The following is a 27,911-nucleotide window of genomic DNA, read 5'->3' as shown; positions in this document are numbered from 1 at the left end:
CACAGAGAGCGCCTTTATAAAGAAAATTGCCACTACAACATAATCAAAACAATAAATATATAACTGCAGGTATCTTTTGAACCACTGCCAAGGGCGTGCCTTTCCTACAGGCAGAAACTTTTCCACTAAATGCAAAAGCCTTTTGTTATTCACACGCTGCTTTCGTTGAGGGGATTCTTGGATTTACTATTTAAGGGAAAGTTTCTAAAATGTTTGGGCAATTCTGTTATCCAGATTTTGAAGTCAGGTATGCATCTTTTAATCTTGGATTTGTATTTGATGTCTTGCATTGATCGTTTATGAATGGACTGAATGAATTGGCATAATACACATTTAACTGACTAATAAATTGTTATGTTCTAAACTATTTAAACAGAGTTCGTGTTTTTATCCCTGGTAGATTACTTTAATTCGATATACGATGTTCTTAGAGCTCCGACTAACACATTGGCATTAATTCAAGTATACTTAGACTTTAAAAGGCCTTTTGGATTTTCTATTTAAAACAACAAAGTATTGTTGAGACCAATATAAATGTGGGTAAGTTAGGCCTTCATCTACAAACTTATAATGCTGTATAAATCATATGGTGATTTTTCAAAGTTACTAATAGTTTAAGTGAATTTGTCTGCTTAGTAATGATTATGGTATGACTAAACTAGTTTTTCTTGATTCAGTAGAAAACAGATCTATAGGGGCCACATAAAATATCCTAAATTGAGTAAGTAGGGTTCTATCTTTTTAGAAGAGTGGTTAATCGCCTCTGTTTAATGACCAAGACAGACAAGCTTGTATTTAAGAGATTGTATAGTCGGCCGGCACAAGACTCAGGATAAAATACATGAGAATAATATATGGTAACAAATCGAAGAGAATTTTCAATCATGATCTAAAGTAATATTAAAAGGAACTAAATAATTTTATCAATGTTTTATAATTGGAGTCAGATAAAACAAGGATAAATGTATTAATATTCAAACCACCTTATACTAAAATTGGAGTCAGATATTAGTTAAGTTTAAAGTAAATCAACATTGTGCACTGGCCAGTAGACACCAGTAGACTCTGTCATTGGACTAACTGGCTGGACCCTACAGTCCCTTTATTAATCCAGGGTCACCACAGCGGAATGAACCGCCAACTTTTGTAACAATTTTACGCAGCGGATGCCCTTCCAGCCGCAACCCATCTCTAGGAAACATCCACACTTATTCACACTCATAGAACAATTTAGTCTACCCAATTCACCTGTGCCACATTTCTTTGGACTGTGGAGGAAACCGGAGCACCCGGAGGAAACCCACGCCAACTGACCCAGCTGAGGCTCAAACCAGCGACCTTCTTGCTGTGAGGCAACAGCACTACCTACTGCGTCACTGCATCGCCCTTACAATTCATTACATTGTTGAAAAAAAAATAGAAAACAATTTACTAGTTGGTTACAGAATCCGACTTGTAATGCAATTAAACTGCACTGTTACATTCTTTCCGCATTCGTTGACAGTATGTTTTTTGGTGAGTAAAACCACATTTTTATCTAAGCTGTACATTTTACAAATTTACTCTAAGTAATCATACTTCACTCTACTATATACAGTTTAGGTCAGATTTATTAGCCGAGAACAAATGGAGAACAAATTTCTAAACATAATACTTCAATAACTCAGTTCTAATAACTGCTTTCTTTTATTTTTGTCATAATGATAGTAAATGTTACTAGATTTTTGCAAGATACTAGTGTCCATCTTCAAGTGCACTTTAAAGGCTTTACTGGATCACTTACTAGGCAAGTTAATATAGGCCTAATTAGGCAATACATTGTATAACAATGGCGTGTTCTGTAGCCAATCAAAAAGATATTGCTTAAGGGGGCTAATAATATTGACAAAATGTTTTTGTTTTGAAACAGCTTTTAAGTCAAATAAAAAATATATGATTTTATCAAGAAGAAAATATATTACAGGAAATACTATAAAAATAATAATAATCCTTTGCACTGTTGAACATCATCTGGGAAATATATAAAAAAATAATCATTAAAAATTCACAGGAAGGTGAATGATTTTGACTTCAACTGTATATATTACCTTAACTGATATCCTTGTATAAAATGTTTTCACTGAATGTCTGGAGTTTTTAACACATGGCTGTCATTGTCAGTCATCTTCTGTTAATGATGTCATCATGGAATTCTATATGTCCTTTACATGCTTTTACACTATATGTACTATATAACATTATAAAAGATATTATGTTTTTTTAAATAATTAAACTTATGCTTCAATTAACTGTTAATAGAACATTACAATTATGCTTTAGTGTTTAGAGTTTTTTTTTTTTTTGTACATATAATGTTCCAAGCAATTACTTTAATCTGGTTTTATTTAACCTTAAACTGTAAATTACCTATAATAATTAAGTTACCTAAAAAATGACAGAGTCAATAAATATGTGTCTTTAAAACTGTCAAATTTATACAGGGATTGGGACATATTTTCAATTCTTGGCTTGTAATTCTGTCTGAAATTTATTCTAACTTTTATTCAAACAAATTGTTCTGGATATGCCCAATCTTTCTGTTTCTAAAAGGGAGAACCAACAACTAAGCACTTTATATATATATATATATATATATATATATATATATATATATATATATATATATATATATATATATATATATATATATATATATATATATATATATATATATATAAAACATTTATGTCAATGGCACATCTTTTAAGGAGTTCAGAAATTCACTGAAGTTCACAGTGACCTCTTTTAATATCAGGTTTTCTTTTCCTCTAGTGATTATAATAGTGAATTACTTATACTACCCCAGACATGTTATACATTAAAATAGCTAGAATAGCAAGAAAAATAATGTTTTCTTTTGGTGATTCAGAAAACTGGTTGTGCAACATTTATTGTCAGATTTTTTACAAATGTTTTCAATTCTTGGCTTTGGCTCACTAGTGGAGCTACACCTGGAGACCCACTGAACCCAGAGATGGAGCTGCACCAGGAGACCCACTGAGCCCAGAGATGGAGCTGCACCAGGAGACCCACTGAGCCCAGAGGTGGAGCTGTAGGAGACTCACTGAACCTAGAGGTGGAGCTGCACCAGGAGACCCACTGAACCCAGAGGTGGAGCTGTACCAGGAGACCCACTGAGCCCAGAGGTGGAGCTACACAAGGAGACTCACTGAGCACAGACGTGGAGCTGCACTTTGAACAATTGCAGTTGCAAGCACAGTAACACTTTTTTATGAATTACTGTATGAAGATCTTTCATGCCTGAATCATGGAAAACACTATGGATTTCAAAATTATTTTAGTACTTTAGTATTTTGTTATAATGGTAAAAACATTTAATTAAAAATCCATTGGATTTTTTTTTTTTTTTTACAAAATTTAGTTTTATATGAAAATTATTTAACTGTCCACATATGTAGGCATTATGTAACAAGTGAGTAAAATTACATAAAGACATAGCTGACAATATGGAATTTAATGGGAGTTTATTTTTTATGAAATGGTGTGCTATTTATATTAAGTAAATTATTAGGAACAATGACATTGCAGTAATGAAAAAGTGCTGGGTTTCACACAATCGATTTGTGTTGGGACAACATGAAGAAATTAAGTTAACTTATTTGTTTTTATAAATTTAATTGGATTGAACATAAAACAGTTAGTTTGTTTTCCAAAAATCCTGAAGACTTGTGTTGTTTCAGCTCATTTCAAATCAGTAGTTTAAACAAACAGAAAACATTTTTTTTAAATGTATAACAAAAAACTGTTATTTCAGAAACAATAACAGTAGTATCACATATGGAAACCCATTAGCAATTTGTGAAGATCATGGAAAACTATCACTGCTGATTATAACAACTTCATCCATTCATGTTGAATCACCAGTTATATGTTCATTTTTTCCCTTCGGTTTAGTTCCTTATTTATCAGGGTTCGCCACAGCGGAATCAACCCCCAACTATTCCAGCATATGTTTTACAAAGCGAGGCCCATTTAGCCACAACCATGTACAACTGGGAAACTCAGTTATAAATCAAAATCTGAAATTTAACATAGCTCAGTTTCAGTTAAAACTGATTTCTTTACGGCATGCAAAAAATTATTCTTGTTTTGTATAAAAGCCCAATATGGTTATTTACGTTGATATATTTGCTAAATGTCTGTTTATTGCAATATAAAACAATTAATAACATTTCTGAAAAAATAAAATAGATATACTAGCAGGTTACAGAATCAGACTAATGCAATTTGACTGCACTGTTGCATTATGTCCACATACAATGACAGCTGGTTTTGGGTGAATAAAAACTATATTTTACTTTAAAGTTTAGTTTATAAAATACTGCCATATTCTTCATACTCATTGCACATATTAATTATGTTTGATGTCATTTGATCTCCCTGTATAAAATGTTTTCTCGGAATGTCTGATGCATTTAGCACTTGACTGTCATTGTCAGCTATCTTCTATTAATGATGTCATTGTGAAACTATTTTATGGAATGGAAAATTGTAAGATCACAGCTTCTATATAGTATACACTATACAAAGATCACAACAGAAACCATTTTTTGTTTGCTTGTTTTTTTTTAACTCTAATATAACCCTAATTTAGGACTACTGAAAAAAAAGTCACATTTATTCTGGGATAGGAAATATTTTCAAATCTTGGCTCGAAATTCCACCTGAGTTTTATTCAAACTTTAGTTGTTCTAGTTAGGTCCAGCCTTTACTGTTTCTTAAAGGGAAACTTACCACCAATATGAATTTTTACATATATTTAACGTCAATGGCACATTTTTTGAAAGAGTTAAAAAAGTTCCTTGAAGATCACAGTGACACTTTTCTTTTTCCTCCCTGATTAAAATAGTGAACTACATATAATACTTCAAACATTTTATACATTATGATTGCAAAAAACACAAGTGTCAGGAAAATTAAGGTATAGTTATGCCTCAGAAAACCTGGCTGTGGCACATTGGTTGTCAGATTTAAACTATATTTTTTGTCCAATTCTTGCCTTGGACTCACTGGTGGAGCTGCACCAGGAGACCTTCTGAGCCCAGAGGTGGAGCTGCACCAAGAGACCCACTGAGCCCAGAGGTGGAGCTGCACGTCAGGCAACTGCAGTCGCAATAAAAGAAACACACGTTTATTTGCTTTCACAAAAAATATATTTGTAATGCAAGATTGTAACCACTGCTAATATATTTACTATACTAACTTTACAATATTAATTATTCTTTCAAAATTATTCTTTAATATTACTTAAGACTACTGCTACAACACTGCCTTATTGTTTTAAAAGCCAAGAGCAGTTTGTTTTTTTTTAATTTCTTGATTTAAAAAATTAAAAATGTATACTGTAATAGGAAAATATAAAAAAAAATTTAACTTGGAATTCTGTCTGAAATTGATTTAAACTTTTATTCGAGCTAGTTGTTCTGGTTATGTTCAGATCTTTTTGTTACTGAAATGGAGAATCACCAACTAAACTGAATTTTAAAAATCTTTTTACATCAATGGTACATCTTTTAAAGAAGTTTAAAAAATCACTGAAGATCAGTAGCAGCTTTTAAATCAAAGTTTTCTTTTTCCTCCACTTATTATAATCATGAGTCTCCACTTCTAATAAGTGGGTATGACATGAAAACCACAAGGCCTTTATCGACTGTGGATCAGGTCAAATCAATGGCTAAAGATTTATAGCCACTTGACATAAATCGTGCATCCCAGTCAAGACAAGATGTTAGAATGATCCTGTTATTTATCCTACTTCAGTGTTAATTCTCACAGTTGCTAAAATTAATTGTGTACACATACACTCTCTCTCACACACACACACGCACGCACGCACACACGCACGCACGCACGCGCACACACACACACACACACACACACACACACACACACACACACACACACACACACACATTCAGAATAATAATTTGGGTGATTACCTGTTGTGATTAACTAATACTTCCCTTCTTAGACTTTACAGACCTGAAACTTGCCTATAGCACTTATTCATTGTTGCTCTTAGTTGTGAAAATTGCTTCCTTGTCCTCATTTGTAAGTCGCTTTGGATAAAAGCGTCTGCTAAATGACTAAATGTAAATGTAAACATTACGGCCACTGGAGAAGTGATTTGTGATACAATGCATCTGTTCGCGCTGATTTTATTAGCAGAGAGCTTACTAGAACATCTGCAAACTATTATAATATACATATATAATTTACGGATATACAGATATACAATCTGTTTGAATTTTTTAAAATTTCTTGTGATTCACAAGCACTGCTGATTGTTTTCTTTACCAAATATGGTAACCCTGCTGCCATCTGTCATGTGACAGTTTACCTCAGGTATGACATCAGTTTTCACAGAACAGGAAAGAGAGCTGGGCTAAGCATTATGTGCATGTTGATTCAACTATAGCAGAGAGAGAGAGAGAGAGAGAGAGAGAGAGAGAGAGAGAGAGAGAGAGAGAGAGAGAGAGAGAGAGAGAGAGAGAGAGAGAGAGAGAGAGAGAGAGAGAGAAAGGGGAGGATCAAGGGCAGACTAAACACAATCATTTTCAGGCTGGGAAATTTCATGCCCAACCAAACCATCCTATGGTTAATAAACTGTCACTAGTTTAGAGTTTGGTAAATGGAACAATATAAAGTGTGTGACTTATTTACTGTAAATGTCAAGTTTCTTGCTGTATTCTGTATTTTCTGAAGAAGACGTTTGGAAGGGCTTGTTTAGGGTATAGATGGTATAAACAACAAGAGATCTTTACACTTAGGCTGGGACCATGCAAAAGAAACTGCAACAAAAAAGATTTAACTTTAAAGGAATGCAGTAATTCACGCAAAACTGAAAATTGTGTCATCTCTCCCTTTACTTGTCACAAACCTGTTTGATTTTCTTTTTCTGTTAAATAAAAAATATTGAAAACATTGAGCTATTGACTTCAATAGTATTTGATTTATGGAAGTCAATGGTTACAGGCTTTCAGATTGTTAAAATTATCTTCTTTTGTGTTCTTAATAGGCACAATTAAGGCTGGCATAAGAGCCCCCAGCAGTGATGGACTTATAGGCTGTGCCCTAAGAGGCTGCTTACTTCGCTTATTAGTTAATTCCGCCCCTGGACCACAGTTGAAGTCAGAATTATTAGCCCCTCTGAATTTTTAGCTCCCAGTTTATTTTTCCCCTTAATTTCTGTTTAACGGAGGGAAAAAAAAAATTTCAACACATTTCTAAGCATAATAGTTTTTTTTTTTTTTAATTATATATAGTTGAAGTCAGAGTTATTAGCCCCCCTTTGATTTTTTTTTTATCTTTTAAAAATATTTTCAAAATGATGTTTATTAAGCAAAGACATATTCACAATATGTCTGATAATATTTTTCTTCTGGAGAAAGTCTTATTTGTTTTAATTTTGGCTAGAATAAAAGCAGTTTTTAATCTTTTAAAAGCCATTTTAAGGTCAAAATTATTTGCCCCTTTAAGCTATATTTTTTCTATAGTCTACAGAACTATTGTTATACAATAACTTGCCTAATTACCCTAACCTGCTTAGTTAACCTAATTAACCTAGTTGAGCCTTTAAATGTCACTTTAAGCTGTATAGAAGTGTCCTGAAAAATATCTAGTCAAATATTATTTAATATTATCAATGCAAAGATAAAATTAATCAGTTAAAATGTGTTGAAAAAATGTGTTGTTTCTCTCCGTTAAACAGAAATTGGGGGGAAAATAAACAGCGGCAAATAATTCAGGTGGCTAATGATTCTGACTTTAACATATATTTCAATAATATGGTCATGTCATTGGCCCATGAGTATTTCCTGCTTATCAAACTACTTCATAACTGTAACAAGAGGCAATTCAGCCATAACTTAATTTTAAAACAGCTCTCATGGGCGCTGCTCCGGGACGGCGTTTGGGTGCCGCGGGTGGCGCTTCGGGCAGCGCCGTTGTGTTTGTCCTGGTGGAGGCGGGAAGCCGAAACTAATTTTCATGTGAAGCAACACGCCCCTCAAACAGTGAGCTGTGTACACACCCCCCAACATAACACTTTTGAACACATTATAATAAAAACATCTGAACTGTGAACTGAACCTAAACTGGCACACTCAGAAGAAACATAATATTAGTATTAAATCATAAAAAAGGGGTAAATTATGTGCCTTTTAATGTAATTTCATACCGCATGGCAAACGGAAAGAAAAACCTTTGCATTTCGGCACTCACGTGATCCTTTAAGGTATTAAAAAAAATCCTTTGTTACATGTTCGACTCTTAATCAGTATTATCTTAATCATAAAAGCGGAGTATTGGTGTCCATGTAAATGTACTCAGTAAAAATGGCAGATAAAGTCGCAAGCTGTCAAAGACAGCCCTATTCTCTGCCCTATTCTCTAATCTGCGTCCATGAGCCCTCACATTTCATAAGTTTCACATTGCTATGTCAGAATCCTAGCTTGTAAATTACAGCCATACTTTAGAGTGCTTAGTTTAAGCAAATTTGGTGAACACCATCATGCGTGTTGATGAATCTAAACCCAGACAGCACACATACGTTGGGCCGACGTCGTGCCGATTTTCAAAATTCCATCGGTGCGATGTCGCTCAGGGAGCGTTTGCTAATTGGCAAAATGTCGCCGCGACGTCGGCAAATGATCGGAAACGCTGTCCGGCCGACGTTAGGACGACGCAACCGGAAATACCGGCCGCTCCGCGGAGGCGCTGTTCTCAGGCGTTTTGCTCATGGACCACTAGCTGCAGCAGCTGCTTATTTATAATAAACACGACACACCACTCTCAATAAGTTGAATATTTATTAATATTTTCACTAACATACAGATAGATTAACATACTTTTATCACACATAACCATGTTTTACCACGTTTAAAACAAAACCAACAAGTTGTACTATAACCATGGCTGAACTAATGTGCAACTAAGATTTTTAATACAAAGTCCATTGCAGCATTTACATTAAGACCATAGGAATATTTACAAGTACTTCAAAACATGTACACTAGGTGACTATAGTTTACTATAGTAAAAACACAAATAACTTGTGTAAGCACATGTTATAATGCTTATAATTTCTTAAATAGTGTTAAAGAAAATGCATGTTTCCAAGACTATAATCTTAAAATACATGATAATACCAGTCATGTGTTCACTATCCAAAAGACTTTCTTCAGGGAGTTACAATAATAAAAGAGGACACAAACACAAAATAAATACCAAGCAAACAATATTTACAGTAGTAAATAAAATCATACAAATTAAAATAATTTGATAAAATCTTATTAAAGTCTGTAGTCAATTTTTTTTTTTTACAATTTTTTTATGAATGGCATTCAACAATTTGCAATCTCCTCTGAACTAATAACACATCAATAATATAAAATAACAATATTTTCTCAGAGATAACCAGTTTTTTTAAGCAAACTCTAAAAAAAATAATATTTGACTAGATATTCTTCAAGACACTTCTATACAGCTTAAAGTGACATTTACAGGCTTAAGTTATTATGAGCCAAGTTATTGTATATCGATGGTTTGTTCTGTAGACAGTCGAAAAAAATTGCTTGAAGGGGCTAATAATATTGACCTTAAAATGTTTTTTAAAAAATTCAAAACTGTTTTTATTCTAGCCGAAATAAAAGAAATAAGACTCTCTCCAGAAGAAAACATAATATTTTCTTGCTCTGACCTATATATATATATATATATATATATATATATATATATATATATATATATATATATATATATATATAACTGGTTGTAAATTGTGTACCAAGAAAACAGACAAGATTAAAAGAAATAACCTGTCATTTAGTTTTGTTTTATTCTTGTGGAATGTTGCTTACACATAAAAGGGGATATATAGGTGGAATAAAAAGTGTGTCGCCATCCTCTAAATTGTTCTTGTATGTTGTCTTCATCTTTAGTCTTCACAAGTGAGGCTGGCCCAAACCGGGACTGCAGTAGCCAAATCTAATCCTTGTAGTGGGAACCCTTAAATAAAGCAAGAAACCAAAAGGAGAAAGATTAGCATTGCAGCAGTTCATATTGCCACAAATATATATTATTTGTTTCATGACATATAACTGGAGTATGTGTTATGCAAGTGCCTAGCTAAAATGTGTAATTTAATTTAAACTTAAAGAGTGTGTTTGAGCACTAATTTTCAGAAAAGCCATTTAAGAAGTTAAATTCCTTGTGAAATCATAATGAATGTTTTTTTTTTTTTTTGGTTTTTAGTATCATTGTGTTAGTATAAATGTGTATCTAAATATATGTCAAATCTTCAGATACCACATTACATGCAAATTAAACTAAGTTTCGTCAACTAAAATGTCACACTGTACACCACATTTAATACATCATAGCTAGGGCCAGGAGGAATCTGCGGATGTTTTTTGCTATTTCTGCTGAAGATTTTGGTGAAAGTCTGCGGATTTCTGCGGAATTATTTTGGGATTATCATAACTAAAACCTTAATATATGAAATAAAAAATAATATATTTTTAAGTTTTATTTAATGTTTAAAATGCAAATCCAATTAGATTTACTTTATTTGGTAAATAAAGCAAGTTTTTCATATAACATATCTAGTAAGACAGAAAATATTACTGTACAAACTGCATTGTACATAAATCAGATGAACATTTTCACATTAGTCAATAATATTACTAAAATTAATTAAAAAACTGAATAAATATAGATTTACACACATTTACTCAAGTAAATAAACAGAATTAATGATAGGCTAATCATCTGCGGAGTTCTGCGAAAAATCCGGGTGGGCCTAATCATAGCTTTATTTCTGCTACAAAAAGGTTTTTCAGCAAACAACTTCTATTATATGTAGGCTATAGAGGAGGATATATGAAGAAATTATATATTCAACTCTCTAATTAAATGCACCTTATGCAGCTAATCAAGTCTTTTAGGCTTATTTGAAAACTTAAATGACGTGTTGGACCACAGTTGGACAACGCTCAGTGAGAATACTTTTTTGCACAAATTCATTTTGTTCTAGAGAAACATGTCTGATTGTTAGCAATCATCAAAAAGCAAACTTTTTTTTTTTTTTCAAATAAATACTATGCTCTTAAAAATACACTTTTCATACATCAAGAATACTAAAAATGTTTATTTAAAATGTTTTATAATAAAAAAAAAACAGCTTGAGGAGAGAATCAGTACATTGGAATACTATTTTTTCAGAAGGATCATGTGACACTATTAATTATATACATTATATTAAATTCACAGTATTACTGCTTGACTGTATTAATTAAATAAAGCTGACACTATCAGAAGAGAATTTACCATACCAACCTAAAAGCTATGAAACAGTCGTGTATGTTTAGGATGTTACTTACTAGTCCTGTTGTATTTTGGAGAGGTTGTCTGACAGAATGATCCCTTCAACTCAGCAGAATTCTCAGCAGACCATCAGCGTACACCAATCTAAGAATAAAATAAACAATTTGTTAAAAACCAAAAATATATATATTTTATATTTCCAGGTTTATAGGAAAAAAGAAAGCTAAAGCAGATTTAAAATGTAGAAAAAAAAAAACCTATTGACAATTTAATGGCACAACATACCCCAAACTAAGCACACTCAAATGGTTAATTTACATAAATGACAACTGCTGCTCATTATACCAATATTAACTGTTAAGGATTCATTCATTCATTTTCTTTTGGGCTTAGTACCTTTATTAATCTGGGGTCGCCACAGCGGAATGAAAGGCCAACTTATCCAGCATATGTTTTACGCAGCAGATGCCCTTTCAGCTGCAACCAATACACACTCGTTCACACACACTTATACACTATGGTCAATTTTAGCATACCCAATTCACCTATTTCTTTGGACTTGGGAAAACCGGAGCACACGGAGGAAACCCACGCTAACACGGGGAGAGCATGCAAACTTCACACAGAAACGCCAACTGACCTAGCCGAAGCTCGAAGCAGCAACCTTCTTGCTGTGAGGCAAACATGCTACCCTCTGCGCCACCGTGCACCCTGTTAAGGAATCAGATTAATATAAATGAATTGACATGTTTATTTAGTGTCTGACACATTAAATATTGCATTTTTAAATATTGTTTCATTTTAAGATTTATTTCAGAATTAACTATAGAACCTGGATATATCGTCACATTTTCATGCACAGCAGCAATTCCAAGAACATAGAAAAACAGAATATAGGCCAACTGAAAAAAAAAATTAATTAAAAAAACTCTGACTGTAACTGGCTAGGAATGGGCAGGTATAAGATTCTGAGGGTATAATCTTGGATAAAAATACCATAGGTTCACAGTATTGTGATTACTGCTCTGAAATGTGTTTTTTTATCTCTGTGTAAAAAACAGCTACTTTTTCCCTATTGAACACAATATGTTTTATTTTAAGAAACATTTAAAATATTTTGTAACAGTAAACATGCCAGGCTAAATAATAATTTAATAAAATAGTACTATCTTACTTAGACTCAAAAACACTGATTTCTTGTGAAGGCATAATAAGCTATTTGTTTTTCAGATGTTTGCTGAATCGTGAACTGACCAGTAGATTTCGATGTGGAGGGTCTTTTGCTGCTGTAGATAATGTTGGACTATTTTTTTAAGTCTTTGATAACGCGCTAAAAACGATATACAATGCATCCGGAAAGTATTGATAGCGCTTCACTTTTTCCACATTTTTAATGTTTCAGTCTTATTTCAAAATGGATTAAATTCATTAATTTCCTCAAAATTCTACACACAATCGCCATAATGGTTGTTGACCCGATTTTAGTTAATCATTTACAAGTCAATATTGCCTATATGGATTGTGATCTAAAAAAAAATTAACATGTAAAATTGCAGTGTTAAATGCAATGCCATCAAACATTTTAGACGCACCAGTGCAAAAAGCTAGTCTAGAGCACTTGGAATGCTGGTGTAGTTCTAGTTAAATTCAGTTCAGTTAAAGCTGTATATGCAGCCGGTCTCAAGTATAGGATTTAGTATTTAACTAATTTTAACAACTAAACATTAACGAGTCTGTATTAGCCAGCTCATGTACTACAATGTAACAGATACTGTATATTTCCACCTTGATACTTAAGCTTTCTTTAAAATATTTTGTGTTCAACCGATTAATTAATTCTTTCATTTAATTTTTTCAGTGCAATAGTATAGCTTACACTGGTGTATTTGTATGGACCCCCTCAAAATAGCGGAGGCCACTTTCTGGCCACCCAAGTATAAACTTCTAGCCTAGCCACTGTGAACTACCTGTCTGTCCTGCTCCAGAACTCTTTGTTGGCTGCTTGTATGTCTGGATACAGCTGCACAAGTCTTATAACACTGACAAATACAGCCTCTGCACATCCTCACAACCAGGAGAACAGAATGACCTGAAAAATATAACCAACTGAAATCAGTTGAAAAGTATTTGGTCTTGTGATGATGACACAAAATTAAATTATTTTTCACAAAGGATGTGCTGTTACCTATGAAACGGTCTATAATGAATGATCTTTTGATCCTGTTTCCTTGATGTCATTCACTCAGAGATGGTTGGACATTTGATTGTATCTAAACTGTAATGAATTTAAGTTACAAAAACATTGATAGCAGGACCATTGATCTTGTAACTTATACAAATTGTTAAGTATTGAACAAGTCTACAACCAAACTAGTCAAGTTAATAATACTAATCTCAACCTAACTATGATTAGTTGTCTTGTTTCTGCTGCCCAGACAGTCTCTCCACCTGCTGATAAAAAAGGAAAAAGTATGGTATTTTTACAACAATGAAACTGCAAACAACTTAACTATAAGGGGGTAAGCAGTAAGCATCTTTCATTATAAGCAATTTACTAAATACTTTGTCACTGGTATTACCTAAAAACCAAACGTCCCAAGTTTGGCTCATAGCTGTCCACACATCTGCCCAGTAGCTTGTGGTAATACTGAAGACACTGATCAGCTGGTCCAACTGAGTTTGGAGTTGAACTGCAATCAGGCATCCAATACTGCAAAGAAAGAGAAACTCACTTTGGGTTAACAAATAATGTAATCCCATCCACACATTTCAAGTAATTGTGCAGTTAATTCTCTTATTGAATTTTCTGAGAGCTTATGAATATATTTTGTCTTCCCAAAATAGCATGTACTGAAACACAACATTATATAAATATAATTTAATAAGAGCGTGACGTGGTGGCACAATAGGTAGTGCTGTCGCCTTACAGCAAGGATGCTGACTCGAGCCTCGGCTGGATCAGCTGGCATTTCTGTGTGGAGTTTGCAAATTCTCCCTGCGTTTGCGTGGGTTTTCTCTGGGTGCTCCGGTTTTGCCTACAAGTCCAAAGACATGGGGTACAGGTGAATTGGGTAGGCTAAATTGTCTGTAGTGTATGAGTGTGAATAAGCGTATATGGTTGTTTCCCAGTGATGGCTTGCAGCTGGAAGGGCATCCACTGCGTAAAACATATGCTAGATAAATTGACAGTTCATTCCGCTGTGGTTACCCCAGATTAATAAAGGGACTACGCAGAAAAGAAAATGAATGAATGAATGAATGAATAAATGAATTTAATAAGAGTTAAACTGATTTGTTAACATGTCTGTCAGGAGCTGATCTACCTTTTAATTAATTTTTTGCTTAATTTTTTTAACAGGTAAATCAATACTATATATATATATATATATATATATATATATATATATATATATATATATATATATATATATATATATATATATATATATATATTTGTACAAAAAAATGGTTCCAGTAGTAACGCTCCTTAAAGTTAAACTACATATTCACATTCCTCATCTGTCTACTGTTACATTATACTAATCGCTGTTACATACAGTGGCCGAGAGTGCAAAGAGAGTAATAAAACACAGACAAAGAAGAGAGCTTTGTCACTTTTTCTATGCTATTTGTGAGATTGTGTATGTTGTCAAACTGATGAAAATGTTTTCTCAATTTACTTTAACATTTTTGTGTTTGTTTATGTTTTTATAACTTGCAGCCCTTGTTAAATTTAAAAGTATTTTAAACGTGGATGGACATCTAAATGCATAAAGGGCACATATCTCAACAAATTATGAAATATTTCCAGATAAATCAATTTTGAATTAAAATGTATATTAATCTCCAGACTTGCATCTCCCTGATTTTTTTAAAAGAACGGCCCCTCGTTTGCTCATCACTGTTTTACAAGTGTCTGGCAGTCAGTCAAAAATATACTTACATATAAAGATGTTCATCAGCTACACGGCACTTAGGTTAAACTTTGACCTTCTTTTCAGTTGATGTGGAAAACAAAAGCAAAAGAAAGAAAAAACAAAACGACTGAATACAAGTTGCATATCATGCCTGTACAAATCAAAATTTATTAATTTAGGGCTTAAATTGACTTGTTTGAGGATGAGTTAAGGTGTAAGGGATGGGTGAACTGTGTAAATATACATGTAATTCATAGCTATGATGTAAAGCTGAATTTTCAGCATCATTACTCAAGTCTTCAGTATCACTTGATCTTTCAGAAACCTTTTTTTAAGATGTTGATTTAGTGCTTGAGGTTGAACTAATATAATGGTGATTATCAAATGGTGCTGATTTGCTGCTCAAGAAACATTTCTGATTGCTATCAATGCTAAAAACAGATGTGATGACAAATAATTTAGTGTAAACTTTTTCTAAGATTTAATAAATCAATTAATCATAAAAAAATTAAACAAAATGAAAATCACAAATATTACTTCAGCAGATATAGCAGCAAATCTGCATATTTATTAAATTCTGAAGAATCATGTGATGTGAAATTTAATACCACTCACATGTTTCAATGTCAAAACTTTCTTAAAATAACTGCAATAAAGACAAGTAACAGATGCATAATATATAGACATGTAACATGTGCATAATGATGTGCAATGGAAATTCATATGAATTAATCCTCTGCTTAAAGTTACCTGTCTTTTCTGCATCTCTGTGATCAGCTCCCTTCAGAAATTTAGGAATCTTGTGTTATATTTTCTGTAGCAGGGGGTTATTCTCTCACTCCTGAAACCACAGAACACTTTTTTACTTAACATTTGTTTAAGATAACATGAAATATCAAAACACGATTGAACTTTTGATTCACGTTCCTTTACAGTAACGTAACAATGCGTATTTTAGACTACATATGAAGTGCATTCAATAAAACATTGACAAATCCTTTCATCTACACATAAAGAATAAGTAAAAGCCAAAACTTTAACAAACAAGTTTAACAAGAGCTAACGTTAACATTAAGTAAGTTAACGTAATATTACCCCGACGCTAACGTTACCGGTGCTAATATGCTAACGGACTTTTACGAAGACTTCCCAACAAACACACAACGTTGCCTCAACGTAGCGACCTTCCTACAACGTTGTACCAACCTTGCAAAAAGGTTGAGGATTCTACGTTGTTGCTAAACGTTGTCACAACGATGACATAAGGTTGCCATTTAAACATCACGAGGGCCGCATACTTTAGGTTGTGCTTGGGTGGCGTGGACGACCACTGTACAACATTTACTGGTCACAGCTGAATCAGTTTAAATTTCAACAAGCCGTCGTCTCATTCATCAACGACCGAGGAGACGTGAGTATTGTTTTATTTCTTCTTGCTAAATAAGATACGTAAATCGTGAATATTCAAACAAACCTACGATTTCGACAACAATCTGTTCCAACATTACACACACACAAAAGCCGTAATGAAGTTATTACGAGCGAGTAACATTTCAGCATTCCGTTCACGGACGGCAACAACATTAAAATCATTATGTTAAATCTTTCGATAAAACATTTCCTGATTATTTACCTACGCTTAGTCTTTAGTCAAATGGAAAATAATGTTTTTGAAGTTCAGTTTTTTCCATATCCATAGTGATCAGTCTGATACTTTATCACACGAGCCGATCCACTTTTTACAAAACACACAAAATAACTTTTAAATACAAAACATCTCTGTGCAGTTTGCGTCCCGTTAAAGGAACAGTTCACTCAAAAATGATATGTACTCACGAATTATTTGCCCTGTAAATAATAGCCTAAGTGATTCCAAACCTTTAAGTTTCTTTATTCTATTGAACACTAAAGACTGTAAGCATTTGCTTTCATAGTAGGAAAACACTATGGAATTAAATAGTTACAGTTTTCCAGCTTTATTTAATACATCTTTTTTATTGTTTAGCAGAAAAAAAGCTAAATAAGTTTGGATCAAATAAAGGATGAGGCTAAATGGCAGAATTGTCAGTTTTGGGTGAGCTATCCCTATAAGTTAAAGTATATAAGTTGATGTTCATATGCCTGATTAATATAGATATTAATAAAAAGGTCTGCTAGTCTAAATTTCTATTTTGATTTATCTTTTGATGTTTTATTTAAAACCCACTCTTTTCTTTGCTCAACAGGCTATTTTCACATGGAGGTAATCTTCTATTGATAATTTCTGGATTTTAAGTATGTGTAAGTTGCATAAAACTCTATTGTTTAACCACTCACTGTTGTTTTCAAATTACTTATGTAACTTGTCTTTCAGAATTTTTTCAGCTGTTGAATTCACCTCAGATCAGTGTTGCTGTAATTCCTGATCTATGGAAAGAATAATTGAATGAGGTAAGAAGTATACTACTCTATTTACTATCATAATAAATGTAGTATCGTTACCTAAAACAGCATGTTCATAATGTGGAAAATAGATCATGCTTATGAAAAATTACTTTATTATTTTGTACAGCTGTTATTGAAATGACACTAATTTTAACATTCCATTTACAGCGAGCAACGCCACAACTATAGGACCTCTTCTTTCTCTTCTCATAATTTAAGTAAGTATTGGGAGACTAACTCTGACTTCTGTTAACTCAAACCTGTTTTCCCTGTATCTCTAAATTCATTTAATTGTATGTAATTTTGGTATATGATATATTAAAGCAATAAAATAAAGTAGGCTACATAATTACTCACTGGAGATTTTATATGTAATGAAATTACAATAAATGTCTGAAACTTCAATAACTTGCTAGTCATAGTTGTTTCCATCTGTCCTCTCTTGTTCACTGCCTATTTTGACTTGTGTCTGCTGTGGATCTCTGAAGCTGGATTATCTGTTGGATTTGTTTCTTCCTCTGACTGCTTTCTCCATACCAACAACTACGACTGGTCTTCAGCTGCGCTCCCCGGTCTGCTGTATTCTCCAGTCCAGAGCTTCACTGCCCAGTGTCTGAATTTTAATTTATATATTTATTTATATGTATATTTACATTTTAATGATTTCTTGTTTGCTTTTCTTGTTTGTTTACCCTTTAGTTTAATTATATATATATATATATATATATATATATATATATATATATATATATATATATATATATATATATATATATAATCTAAACATATACTCTAAACATATACTGTTTGCTTATAATTAGATGTGTACTGTATGTATTAAATGTTGTGAAATATATAATAAAAAGTTTGATTATATTCATTTGTGTGTTATTTTAAACACTTTAAAGTTTACACATGCAATTGTTAAATTAAATAGGAAAAATAAATGAACAATATTTCATATTAAGCAATACTGGAAAAGAATTGCTGCTTATCCTGTATTCTAGGCAGTATTGATAAACTGCCACAAAAAATATTAATACAAGTAGTAAGAACGCCGCCTCGCGGTTGCTGAATGTCGCACGACAACGTTGCTACAGCCTTCTCACGTCTTACATTTCTACGTTGTGACAATGTAGCGAGCACGTAAGCGGCAACGTTGCCTTTGAAAAAATACAACGTTGTGCAGACATCGCTACAACGTAACTGTGTTTGTTGGGTTACCACTCTTATATAACATACTATTCAACTGAATATTCATCAATTGCCAATAATAAAAGTGTGAGGAACAGTTTTTTGTAGTATTTGCTTTGTTTTAGGGACTAAACTTACCTGAAAACAGTCAAAACGGCAGCTTGAGAGAAGTCGTGTTGTGTCTTTTAGGTGGTGTCGTGTCGTGTTGTAGCTTCGTTTCCCATAGCAACATCCTCTCCGCTCCAGTGTTGAAATGAGACGCACGCGCGCACATCAAAGTCAGTATTACATTTCTAAACATTATCACTCCATAGACAATTTAAATAATAACCTTGTATTTTATATCTTGAATTTAAAATGTATTTAGCAGTTTTATATACGCTATTATCTTTAAGACGAGCTTTATAGCCTACTAAACTGTTACAAAACAAACACTTTATTTGTGCATCAGATTCACTGTCAAAAATAAATAACCAATAAATATAAATGCAAATATATATATAAAACAAAGATGTCACTCTGTAAAAAGGTGTTTATTTTAAATAAACAGCCGAAATGCAGAACATACTTGATTTTTACAGGGAAAATGTATTATAAAAAGCCACAATAAAAAAAAAGCAAACAGCAGTTAACACCAGAAAAACAACTTTTTCATTATTTAAGCATAACAATAAAACTTTTTATATTTTAATGAATTAAAATCATGTATTGTAGGCATTTTGGTCAGTTTTACTGCATGAATGTAGGCTATTTAAAGCTGGACCGACCGACGCAGTAGACATGATGCATGTCGCGTTTGTCTAATTTATTATGCACGCAAAAACTTAATTGTAAACCAAATATGTTGCCGGATTCTTTCATGGGCATGAGAGATAAAGTGCTTATGAAGTGCTTCGTCGGCCTGTGGTCGTTAACCGATGCAGAGCCGACGTTTGTTGAGCTGGAACAATAGAACACATGACCGAACGATCATGCGTATGTTTGGCCGACCATATACCGATGTTAGAATTAGAGGGGCCGACGTGTTGACCTTCGGCCGACGTTGGCCCAACGTATGTGTGCTGTCTGGGAAGGGATTTTAATATATATATATATATATATATATATATATATATATATATATATATATATATATATATATATATATATAGGGATGCACGATATATCGGCGCCCATATCATTATCAGCCGATAAACGTTATTTTTAAGATTATCGTTATCGATCGATATTTAAGCCGATAAATTACGTAATTGTACAGACCTGCGTGCCGCGCTCGCGTGGGCGGAACATGTTCAGACTTGTCCAGTACGTGCACCATGGAGCTTTCCTCACACTGTTTATTCCTTCAAAGTCTGTCCTTTATTCACGTGGCATTGCTGTGCATTAATAACTCTAATTAATTAATTAACTCTAATTAGTAACCACGTTCCTTATCATTGTAGATATGCTTGATTGAGTGTCATTGTGTATTTTGCTTTAAATCGCCTCAGGAAAAATATTACATGTGTAAACCTTTCCTGCTCCATCTCTTTATTGTGTTAGCGATATCAGGGGAGAATCCCTTATTACTCCATGGCCGAATAATATTAGTTTTGGGGTGAACTCTTTTCGTTGCAGCTGGTGAATGAAAGAGGACACATGTAACTTGGTTCAAAATATTTATTACTTTCCGTGTGGTACAACAAATAAGTCACCAAAGCTTAAAAACCGCTCCAATTTTCTCTTTCCCTCTTCCTCTGTCTCACACACACCCCAGCGGTTTATCATAAACTTTTCATCGATCATTTTCCCGCGATTGACGGCAAGAACGAGCGCAGAAGCGTCTGATTGACAAGCAGCACCTACATGTGATATGTCAAAACGGCAAATAGGAGGAATCTGTGCCGCATTTTCTAAACGTACTAAAACATACTCTCTGTATTTAGCTGTTGGCTTATACGGTGGCTCTAAACTGTCAAAACACCTCTGATAAAGGCTTTTTCAGACATGACATATTTGTACATGTGTACATCCCTGTAACATGTTTTATTCATGACCATTTGAGCTGATTTCAGTCCTTAGCTCTTTCATTTCCATCTTATTTAAATATGTTTATCTTGCTTGTTAACTAAATACCATTTTGTTATTTATTCTATTATTTTATGCAACAATCAACTTGCATGTTACAGCTTTTCTCAGTCGCTTTGGTGCATTTCTCACAACACTATTTACATTTGCACAACAGGTAATACAAAATTTCTCTAAATAATAATAAAATTTCTCTAAACAATTAGTAATTTGTGCACATCCTAGTAGCAGTTTCTCATTCCTTTCATCAAATTGCAAATGCTTTTGGACATGCATCAACTGCTTTCATACAACTCTCTGCTGTTTATAACATTATCATTTGCTTATGTCATGTCAGTCAAAATTAACTAAACTTGTAAATGCTGAATAGTCATTCCATATAAAACTAATAGTCCTCATTTCATTACTTGAGTCATTACATACAAAAGTGTTGAACTAGTTGTCAAAATCTTGCAAGCTAATTTTATTTAAAAACAATGTTTAAATCTTTATTTTACTGAAAATGCCTTCAGTTTCATGAATGATTTACAGACCTGTGTATGTACAGGTATTGGTTCAGTTCCAATATGTTCTGCAATATTGTTTACAGTTGTGCCCAGCTATACCCAAAGGAAGTTTATGTTTGTTGTAAATAAAGGTGTGTTTATTCTTCTGCACAATGCTGTGAAAAAAATTCAAATTGTAAAGAGCAAATGCAGAAAAAATGTGAAACACACATATTCAGTGTCTTGTACTCCGATACTTCACTAAATGCAGTGATGTCTAACTTTACTGTAGTTTTCAATTGGCTGTGCTAATAGTATATAGTACTATCTTTAGATTTTGTTTAGGAAGTTTCACCAAAATCTGACTTTTTTTGCATTGAAAAAATGTACAGAGTAAACTGTCATGATGAAAACATGACTAAGCCATTTGACTATCTTGGTCATAAACAGTGGTGTCAGGACTTTTCATTTTGATGATACTGACACTTTAATTGACATCAATACTTGCTTTTGAGGAATAAACTATCCATTTTTAGCATGTGATGCGCTTTTGCAGGTTATCAGCTACGTAGGTTTTGCAGTTTGTACTAATTGTTTTGAGAAATGCATTAACTGTTGTGCAGAAATGCACTAGTGTTATGAGAAACGCACCAAAGCGACTGAGAAAAACTGTAATTTGCTATGAATGAAGAAAACGAAATAATTTTTTGCATGCTGATTTATGTGAAATCGTGAATATAGGTCTATAATATCCTTGGAATTTTGAAGTTATAGCTTTTTTGCTTTGTGTATAGGCTATTCAGTTCATAAGAGCAGTTCAATCTTTTATGAAGTTTGCTGTATAAAAATTGAATAATTTAAAATATTTATGATTGTCGGCCTATACATATCGGCTATCGGCCTCCAAGTCTGAAGAATTATCGGTTATCGGTATCGGCCAAAAAATCCATAATAAATATCCATAATAAAAATCCATATCAGTGAATCCCTAATATATATATATATATATATATATATATATATATATATATATATATATATATATATATATATATATATATATATATATATATATATAACTAATGGCAAATATATATATATATATATATATATATATATATATATATATATATATATATATATATATATATATATATATATATATATATATATATATATATATCTTTGCCATTAGTTTTCATGGCGTTCATTAAAAAAAAAAAAACATATAGACATATGTATCTTGGAAGGGTGGACTGTTTTAATGACTAGTGAGTAGATACATATGAGCTGAATGACACTTAATGACTGTTAATATAAGCGTTCACAAAAATTTCCATTATAGTTCTATAAATACCTTCTCCAAGTATCATTATTACCAAACACACAGTCCTAAATGATTTTCATGGTTAACTGACCTATATCTGCAGCTAACCATGAAACCATACAATTATCTGACCACAGTGAGTAAAGCTTTGAATGCTGCGGTTGTTCAGTTGTAACTGTAAATTATCCACTGAAAAAGAAAAAGTTGATGTTTTGTTTGCCGTTAAAATGTTAAGTGGGCTTTTCACCTAAGTGGGTCTTAAGTGTGCTTGCTGGGAAGGAACTGATATTATTGTTGAAATAAAAGACAAACAAATACATGTTCTATTGTTTTAGTTTCAACAGTATTAAATTAGGAACAGCTGTATTTTATTTAATATTGAATTATTATGTTCAGATTATCATGATTACAGGATTTCACGAAACAAAAGAAAAACTAAAAACTATGATGCATTGAACAACATTAAACATCCTGAACAACACACATGCCGTTAAAACCAAAATTAAAATATCCAAAAAATTCCTAGAACTGTTCAGCGTCATATATTTTGCCAACTTGTTATGTTTCAAATAATCTAGAGAAATAAGGAAGACAGATCACTTTCTGTTTGACCAGGCTAGTGATGTAAGACATCATCAATTTATGGTTTAGGTTTACAGAAAACAGGGGAAATCCCAGGTAAAACACAGAGCAGCATTATAACTGAAGAAAGAAGCTCAAACAGGTTTGGAACAAGGGCAGGATGAGTAAACCAATGACAGAATTTACATTTATGTGTGAATTTAAATAAGAGGTTTTACAACTTGAGTAGCAAGCCCACTACAAAAGTAACCAGACTCAAGAAAAATCAAACCTTGATGTTGTTATGATGTGGAGATGTGGCTGGTCAGACCAAGGCACATGAAGGGTAATGTTCTAAAATTGCTAAATTGCTAGGTTGTGGCAACTCAATGTTGGGTCAAATTAATACAAACCCAATTATGGGTTATATTTTAATAAATTAAATTACTTATTTTTAATCCAATGTTTGGATTTGTACTGTATGGCCCAATGCTAAGGTAAAGTCTAGACAGGATATACGGCCAGCCAGAAGTGTGATATGCACATCAATATAGCCACATTTTTTATGACACTGTATAACAATAATTTATATTTTTATAGTACTGTGATGGTTGGGTTTAGGGTTAGGGTAGGTGTTAAAAATACAATTTATTGGATAATTTAATAGATAGCATAAATAATTGTCTGTACAACTACTGTTGTTACGTCACTGTGACATTTGGATTTAGGGTTGGGGTGGGGTTAGACGTTAATAAAATACAATTTATGAAATATTTAATAAATAACATTAATCATTTTCAATAACTTCCAGCTGCAACCATATCTGATGTGGCAACAACCCAATAAATTACAATAGCTCAGCATTTTCGCGTTTATGCTGCAGTCGGCTGCTTACTTTTCAGAATAAAAAGAGACCATCCTCATGACTAAATGAAATTATGGTGTTAATACTGTATGTGTTTTAATGTGGCATAATCTTAATCTCTATATTTATATTATATTTTAATAGCTAATCTGATCAACTAGAAATTTTCATGAGGGAATTCAATGTATTGAAAACTGACCTAAATAGATCTAACGTTATACACAAAAAGACAGTGTCTTGAAGAAAAAACATGCATGACTAAGGAAACTTATCCATCAACAAATAAATCATAGATTATTTGTTATTAACAACAGTCATATTCAGCTTATTCTTATACTCAGTGCAAGAGCGGGCGCAGCCATTTGAATCTTTTTGGCTAGAGACTTCCGGTCTCATTCACTTCCATTCATTTTTACACATTAAAAACTGCTTGTTTTGCTGCTTTATGTTTCAAACTGATATTTTCTTAGTATAGTATTCTATTTTGTCTGTATAATCATGCAAACATTTGTTTATAGAGCGAGTAGTTTGACCATTTTCAGTCGTTTATTATTCCTAGTCATTTTTCCCTTAACTGAATCAGAAGTTCTAAAACAATCACAAAAACGAGCACACTTCAGCATTGAAGAATAAGGTCAATACGATCTTAAATTAAACTCATTTAATGGTAATGATTAAAACAATTCCAAGGTCTGGAAGACCAAGGTTTGGAAAAACATTTTCTCAAATATATGCATGCATATGGTACAGTTGAAGTCAGAATTATTAGCCCCCCTTTGATTTTTATTTTCTTTTTTAAATATTTTCCAAATTATGTTTGACAGCGCAAAGAAATTTTCACAGTATGTCTGATAATATTTTTTCTTCTGGAAAAAAATTATTTGTTTTATTTCGACTAGAATAAAAGCAGTTATTAATTTTTTAAAAGCCATTTTAAGGACAAAATTATTAGCCCCTTTAAACTATGTTCTTTCCTCATAGTCTACAGAACAAACCATTGTTATACAATAACTTGCCTAATTACCCTAACCTGCATAGTTACCCTAATTAACCTAATTAGGCCTTTAACTGTCACTTTAATCTGTATAGAAGTGTCTTGAAAAATATCTAGTCAAATATTATCTACTGTCATCATGACAAATATAAAAGAAATCAGTTATTAGAAATTAGTTATTAAAACTATTATGTTTAGAAATGTGTTGAAAAAATATTCTCTTGGTTAAACAGAAATTGTGGAAAAAATAAACAGGGGGGCTTATAATTCAAGGGGGTTAATAATTCTGACTTCAACTGTATGTGGTGAGTTTATCAATGTTTACCAATGCAATGTCGTCATGATCCCAGATCAGCATCAGCTGACACCTAATCAGCCACAGCTGAGAGACATCAAGAGGACCAGATTTAAGCAGAGCAAATGCCACAGACTATAAGCTACATTTCTCTCGAATGTCTCCTCGGCTAATATCTGTTCCCCTCTCTCACAGCAGAATCAAGCAGCTGATCAGCACCTATACCTCCACACCCTGCACGGCTTCACTCTCTCTCCCCAGAGTACCTGCATTCTTCATGACCAGAAGACATTCACTGCAGTTCGTCTGTACCACTCATCACACTGTAAATAAATCACCCCTTCTGGGAAAAGAGTGTTCAACATACATCTGTGTTGGTGTTTTCCCTCTATCCCACCACAACAGACATATTAAATATGCACAATACACACATATATAATCCCAAATACAAAAAGGTTGGGACAGTATGGAGAACACAAATGAAAAAGGAAAGTAATGATTTCCAAATTTCTCTTGACTTGCAGACAATATGAACACAAATTATTTAATGTTTTGTCTGGTCAACTTAATTAATTTGTTAATATATTCTTTTTTTACTGTCATTGAGACCTGCAACACATTTTAAAAAGTTTGAAATGCAGCAATTTAGGTTTAGTAATCAGGTAAACTGGTTAAATTATGTGATTTTAAACAAGTGATGTCAAAGGGTGATTGTAATTATGATTTGGTACAAAAGCGGCATCCAGGAAAGCTCTAGTCCTTTAGGAGCAAAGATGGGCCAAAGATCCCCAGTTTGCCAACAAATATGTGACAAAATTATAGAAAAGTTTAAAAACAATGTTCCTTAAAAAAAGACAGGATGACATTTTTGAATCTTTCACTTTCAACAGTGGATAACATAATTAAAAGATCCAAGGAGTCTGGAGAAATTTTAGAGCATAAAGGACAAGGACAGAAGCCTGAGCTGAACTATCGTGATCTCTGATACCTCATGCAGCACTGCATCAAGAATCGTCATTCATCTAAGCGATATCACCACATTGGCTCATACTTTTGCAAACCTTTGTCAAGTACCATAATACATAGAAACAGAAATTGGGGAAAAAATAAACGGCGGCAAATAATTCAGGTGGCTAATGATTCTGACTTTAACATATATTTCAATAATATGGTCATGTCATTGGCCCATGAATATTTCCTGCTTATCAAACTACTTCATAACTGTAACAAGAGGCAATTCAGCCATAACTTAATTTTAAAACAGCTCTCATGGGCGCTGCTCCGGGACGGCGTTTGGGTGCCGCGGGTGGCGCTTCGGGCAGCGCCGTTGTGTTTGTCCTGGTGGAGGCGGGAAGCCGAAACTAATTTTCATGTGAAGCAACACGCCCCTCAAACAGTGAGCTGTGTACACACCCCCCAACATAACACTTTTGAACACATTATAATAAAAACATCTGAACTGTGAACTGAACCTAAACTGGCACACTCAGAAGAAACATAATATTAGTATTAAATCATAAAAAAGGGGTAAATTATGTGCCTTTTAATGTAATTTCATACCGCATGGCAAACGGAAAGAAAAACCTTTGCATTTCGGCACTCACGTGATCCTTTAAGGTATTAAAAAAAATCCTTTGTTACATGTTCGACTCTTAATCAGTATTATCTTAATCATAAAAGCGGAGTATTGGTGTCCATGTAAATGTACTCAGTAAAAATGGCCGATAAAGTCGCAAGCTGTCAAAGACAGCCCTATTCTCTGCCCTATTCTCTAATCTGCGTCCATGAGCCCTCACATTTCATAAGTTTCACATTGCTATGTCAGAATCCTAGCTTGTAAATTACAGCCATACTTTAGAGTGCTTAGTTTAAGCAAATTTGGTGAACACCATCATGCGTGTTGATGAATCTAAAGGGATTTTAATATATATATATATATATATATATATATATATATATATATATATATATATATATATATATATATATAGGGATGCACGATATATCGGCGCCCATATCATTATCAGCCGATAAACGTTATTTTTAAGATTATCGTTATCGATCGATATTTAAGCCGATAAATTACGTAATTGTACAGACCTGCGTGCCGCGCTCGCGTGGGCGGAACATGTTCAGACTTGTCCAGTACGTGCACCATGGAGCTTTCCTCACACTGTTTATTCCTTCAAAGTCTGTCCTTTATTCACGTGGCATTGCTGTGCATTAATAACTCTAATTAATTAATTAACTCTAATTAGTAACCACGTTCCTTATCATTGTAGATATGCTTGATTGAGTGTCATTGTGTATTTTGCTTTAAATCGCCTCAGGAAAAATATTACATGTGTAAACCTTTCCTGCTCCATCTCTTTATTGTGTTAGCGATATCAGGGGAGA

General features: G+C 33.1%; 1 protein-coding gene and 3 long non-coding RNA genes across 24 annotated transcripts in view; 2 read left to right on the top strand and 2 right to left on the bottom strand.

The window, feature by feature from the left end:
* The window catches only part of LOC101883647 (uncharacterized), a 713,507-nt gene that overhangs the window by 378,583 nt on the left and 307,013 nt on the right, over positions 1 to 27,911 (bottom strand). The window lies entirely within an intron of this gene.
* On the top strand, positions 101 to 6,556 carry LOC147840260 (uncharacterized). Its single transcript, XR_015511363.1, has 2 exons — positions 101 to 247; positions 2,980 to 6,556. It is a non-coding gene; the product is annotated as an uncharacterized LOC147840260 (long non-coding RNA).
* On the bottom strand, positions 9,867 to 19,142 carry LOC141378074 (uncharacterized). 13 transcript variants are annotated; one of them, XM_087286984.2, is made up of 11 exons: positions 19,059 to 19,142; positions 16,053 to 16,143; positions 15,329 to 15,378; positions 14,313 to 14,420; positions 13,965 to 14,095; positions 13,785 to 13,836; positions 13,571 to 13,660; positions 13,353 to 13,491; positions 12,026 to 12,096; positions 11,442 to 11,529; positions 9,867 to 10,068 (listed from the first exon to the last, which is right to left on the bottom strand). In XM_087286984.2, exons 4-6 carry the CDS (start codon positions 14,352 to 14,354, stop codon positions 13,785 to 13,787), a joined length of 225 nt encoding a protein of 74 aa, XP_087143110.1. In that variant the 5' UTR covers positions 14,355 to 14,420; positions 15,329 to 15,378; positions 16,053 to 16,143; positions 19,059 to 19,142; the 3' UTR covers positions 9,867 to 10,068; positions 11,442 to 11,529; positions 12,026 to 12,096; positions 13,353 to 13,491; positions 13,571 to 13,660. The 13 variants fall into 13 exon arrangements, with proteins under 13 accessions (XP_087143110.1, XP_087143109.1, XP_087143112.1 ...); XM_087286983.2 differs by having other exon boundaries at positions 13,790 to 13,836; XM_087286986.2 differs by having other exon boundaries at positions 13,353 to 13,474; positions 13,790 to 13,836.
* Positions 16,491 to 18,602, top strand: LOC147840259 (uncharacterized). Of its 8 annotated transcripts, none has more exons than XR_015511355.1 (6): positions 16,491 to 16,713; positions 17,311 to 17,376; positions 17,528 to 17,544; positions 17,656 to 17,732; positions 17,895 to 17,944; positions 18,215 to 18,352. It is a non-coding gene; the product is annotated as an uncharacterized LOC147840259 (long non-coding RNA). The 8 variants fall into 8 exon arrangements; XR_015511352.1 differs by having other exon boundaries at positions 17,528 to 17,576; XR_015511354.1 differs by having other exon boundaries at positions 17,308 to 17,376.

This window comes from Danio rerio, chromosome 16 (genome assembly GCF_052040795.2).
Source record: "Danio rerio strain M-AB ecotype USA chromosome 16, GRCz13ab, whole genome shotgun sequence".
Lineage (NCBI taxonomy): Eukaryota > Metazoa > Chordata > Actinopteri > Cypriniformes > Danionidae > Danio > Danio rerio.
Note: the sequence above shows the minus strand (reverse complement) of the source record. Positions and strands in the feature narration are given on the sequence as shown.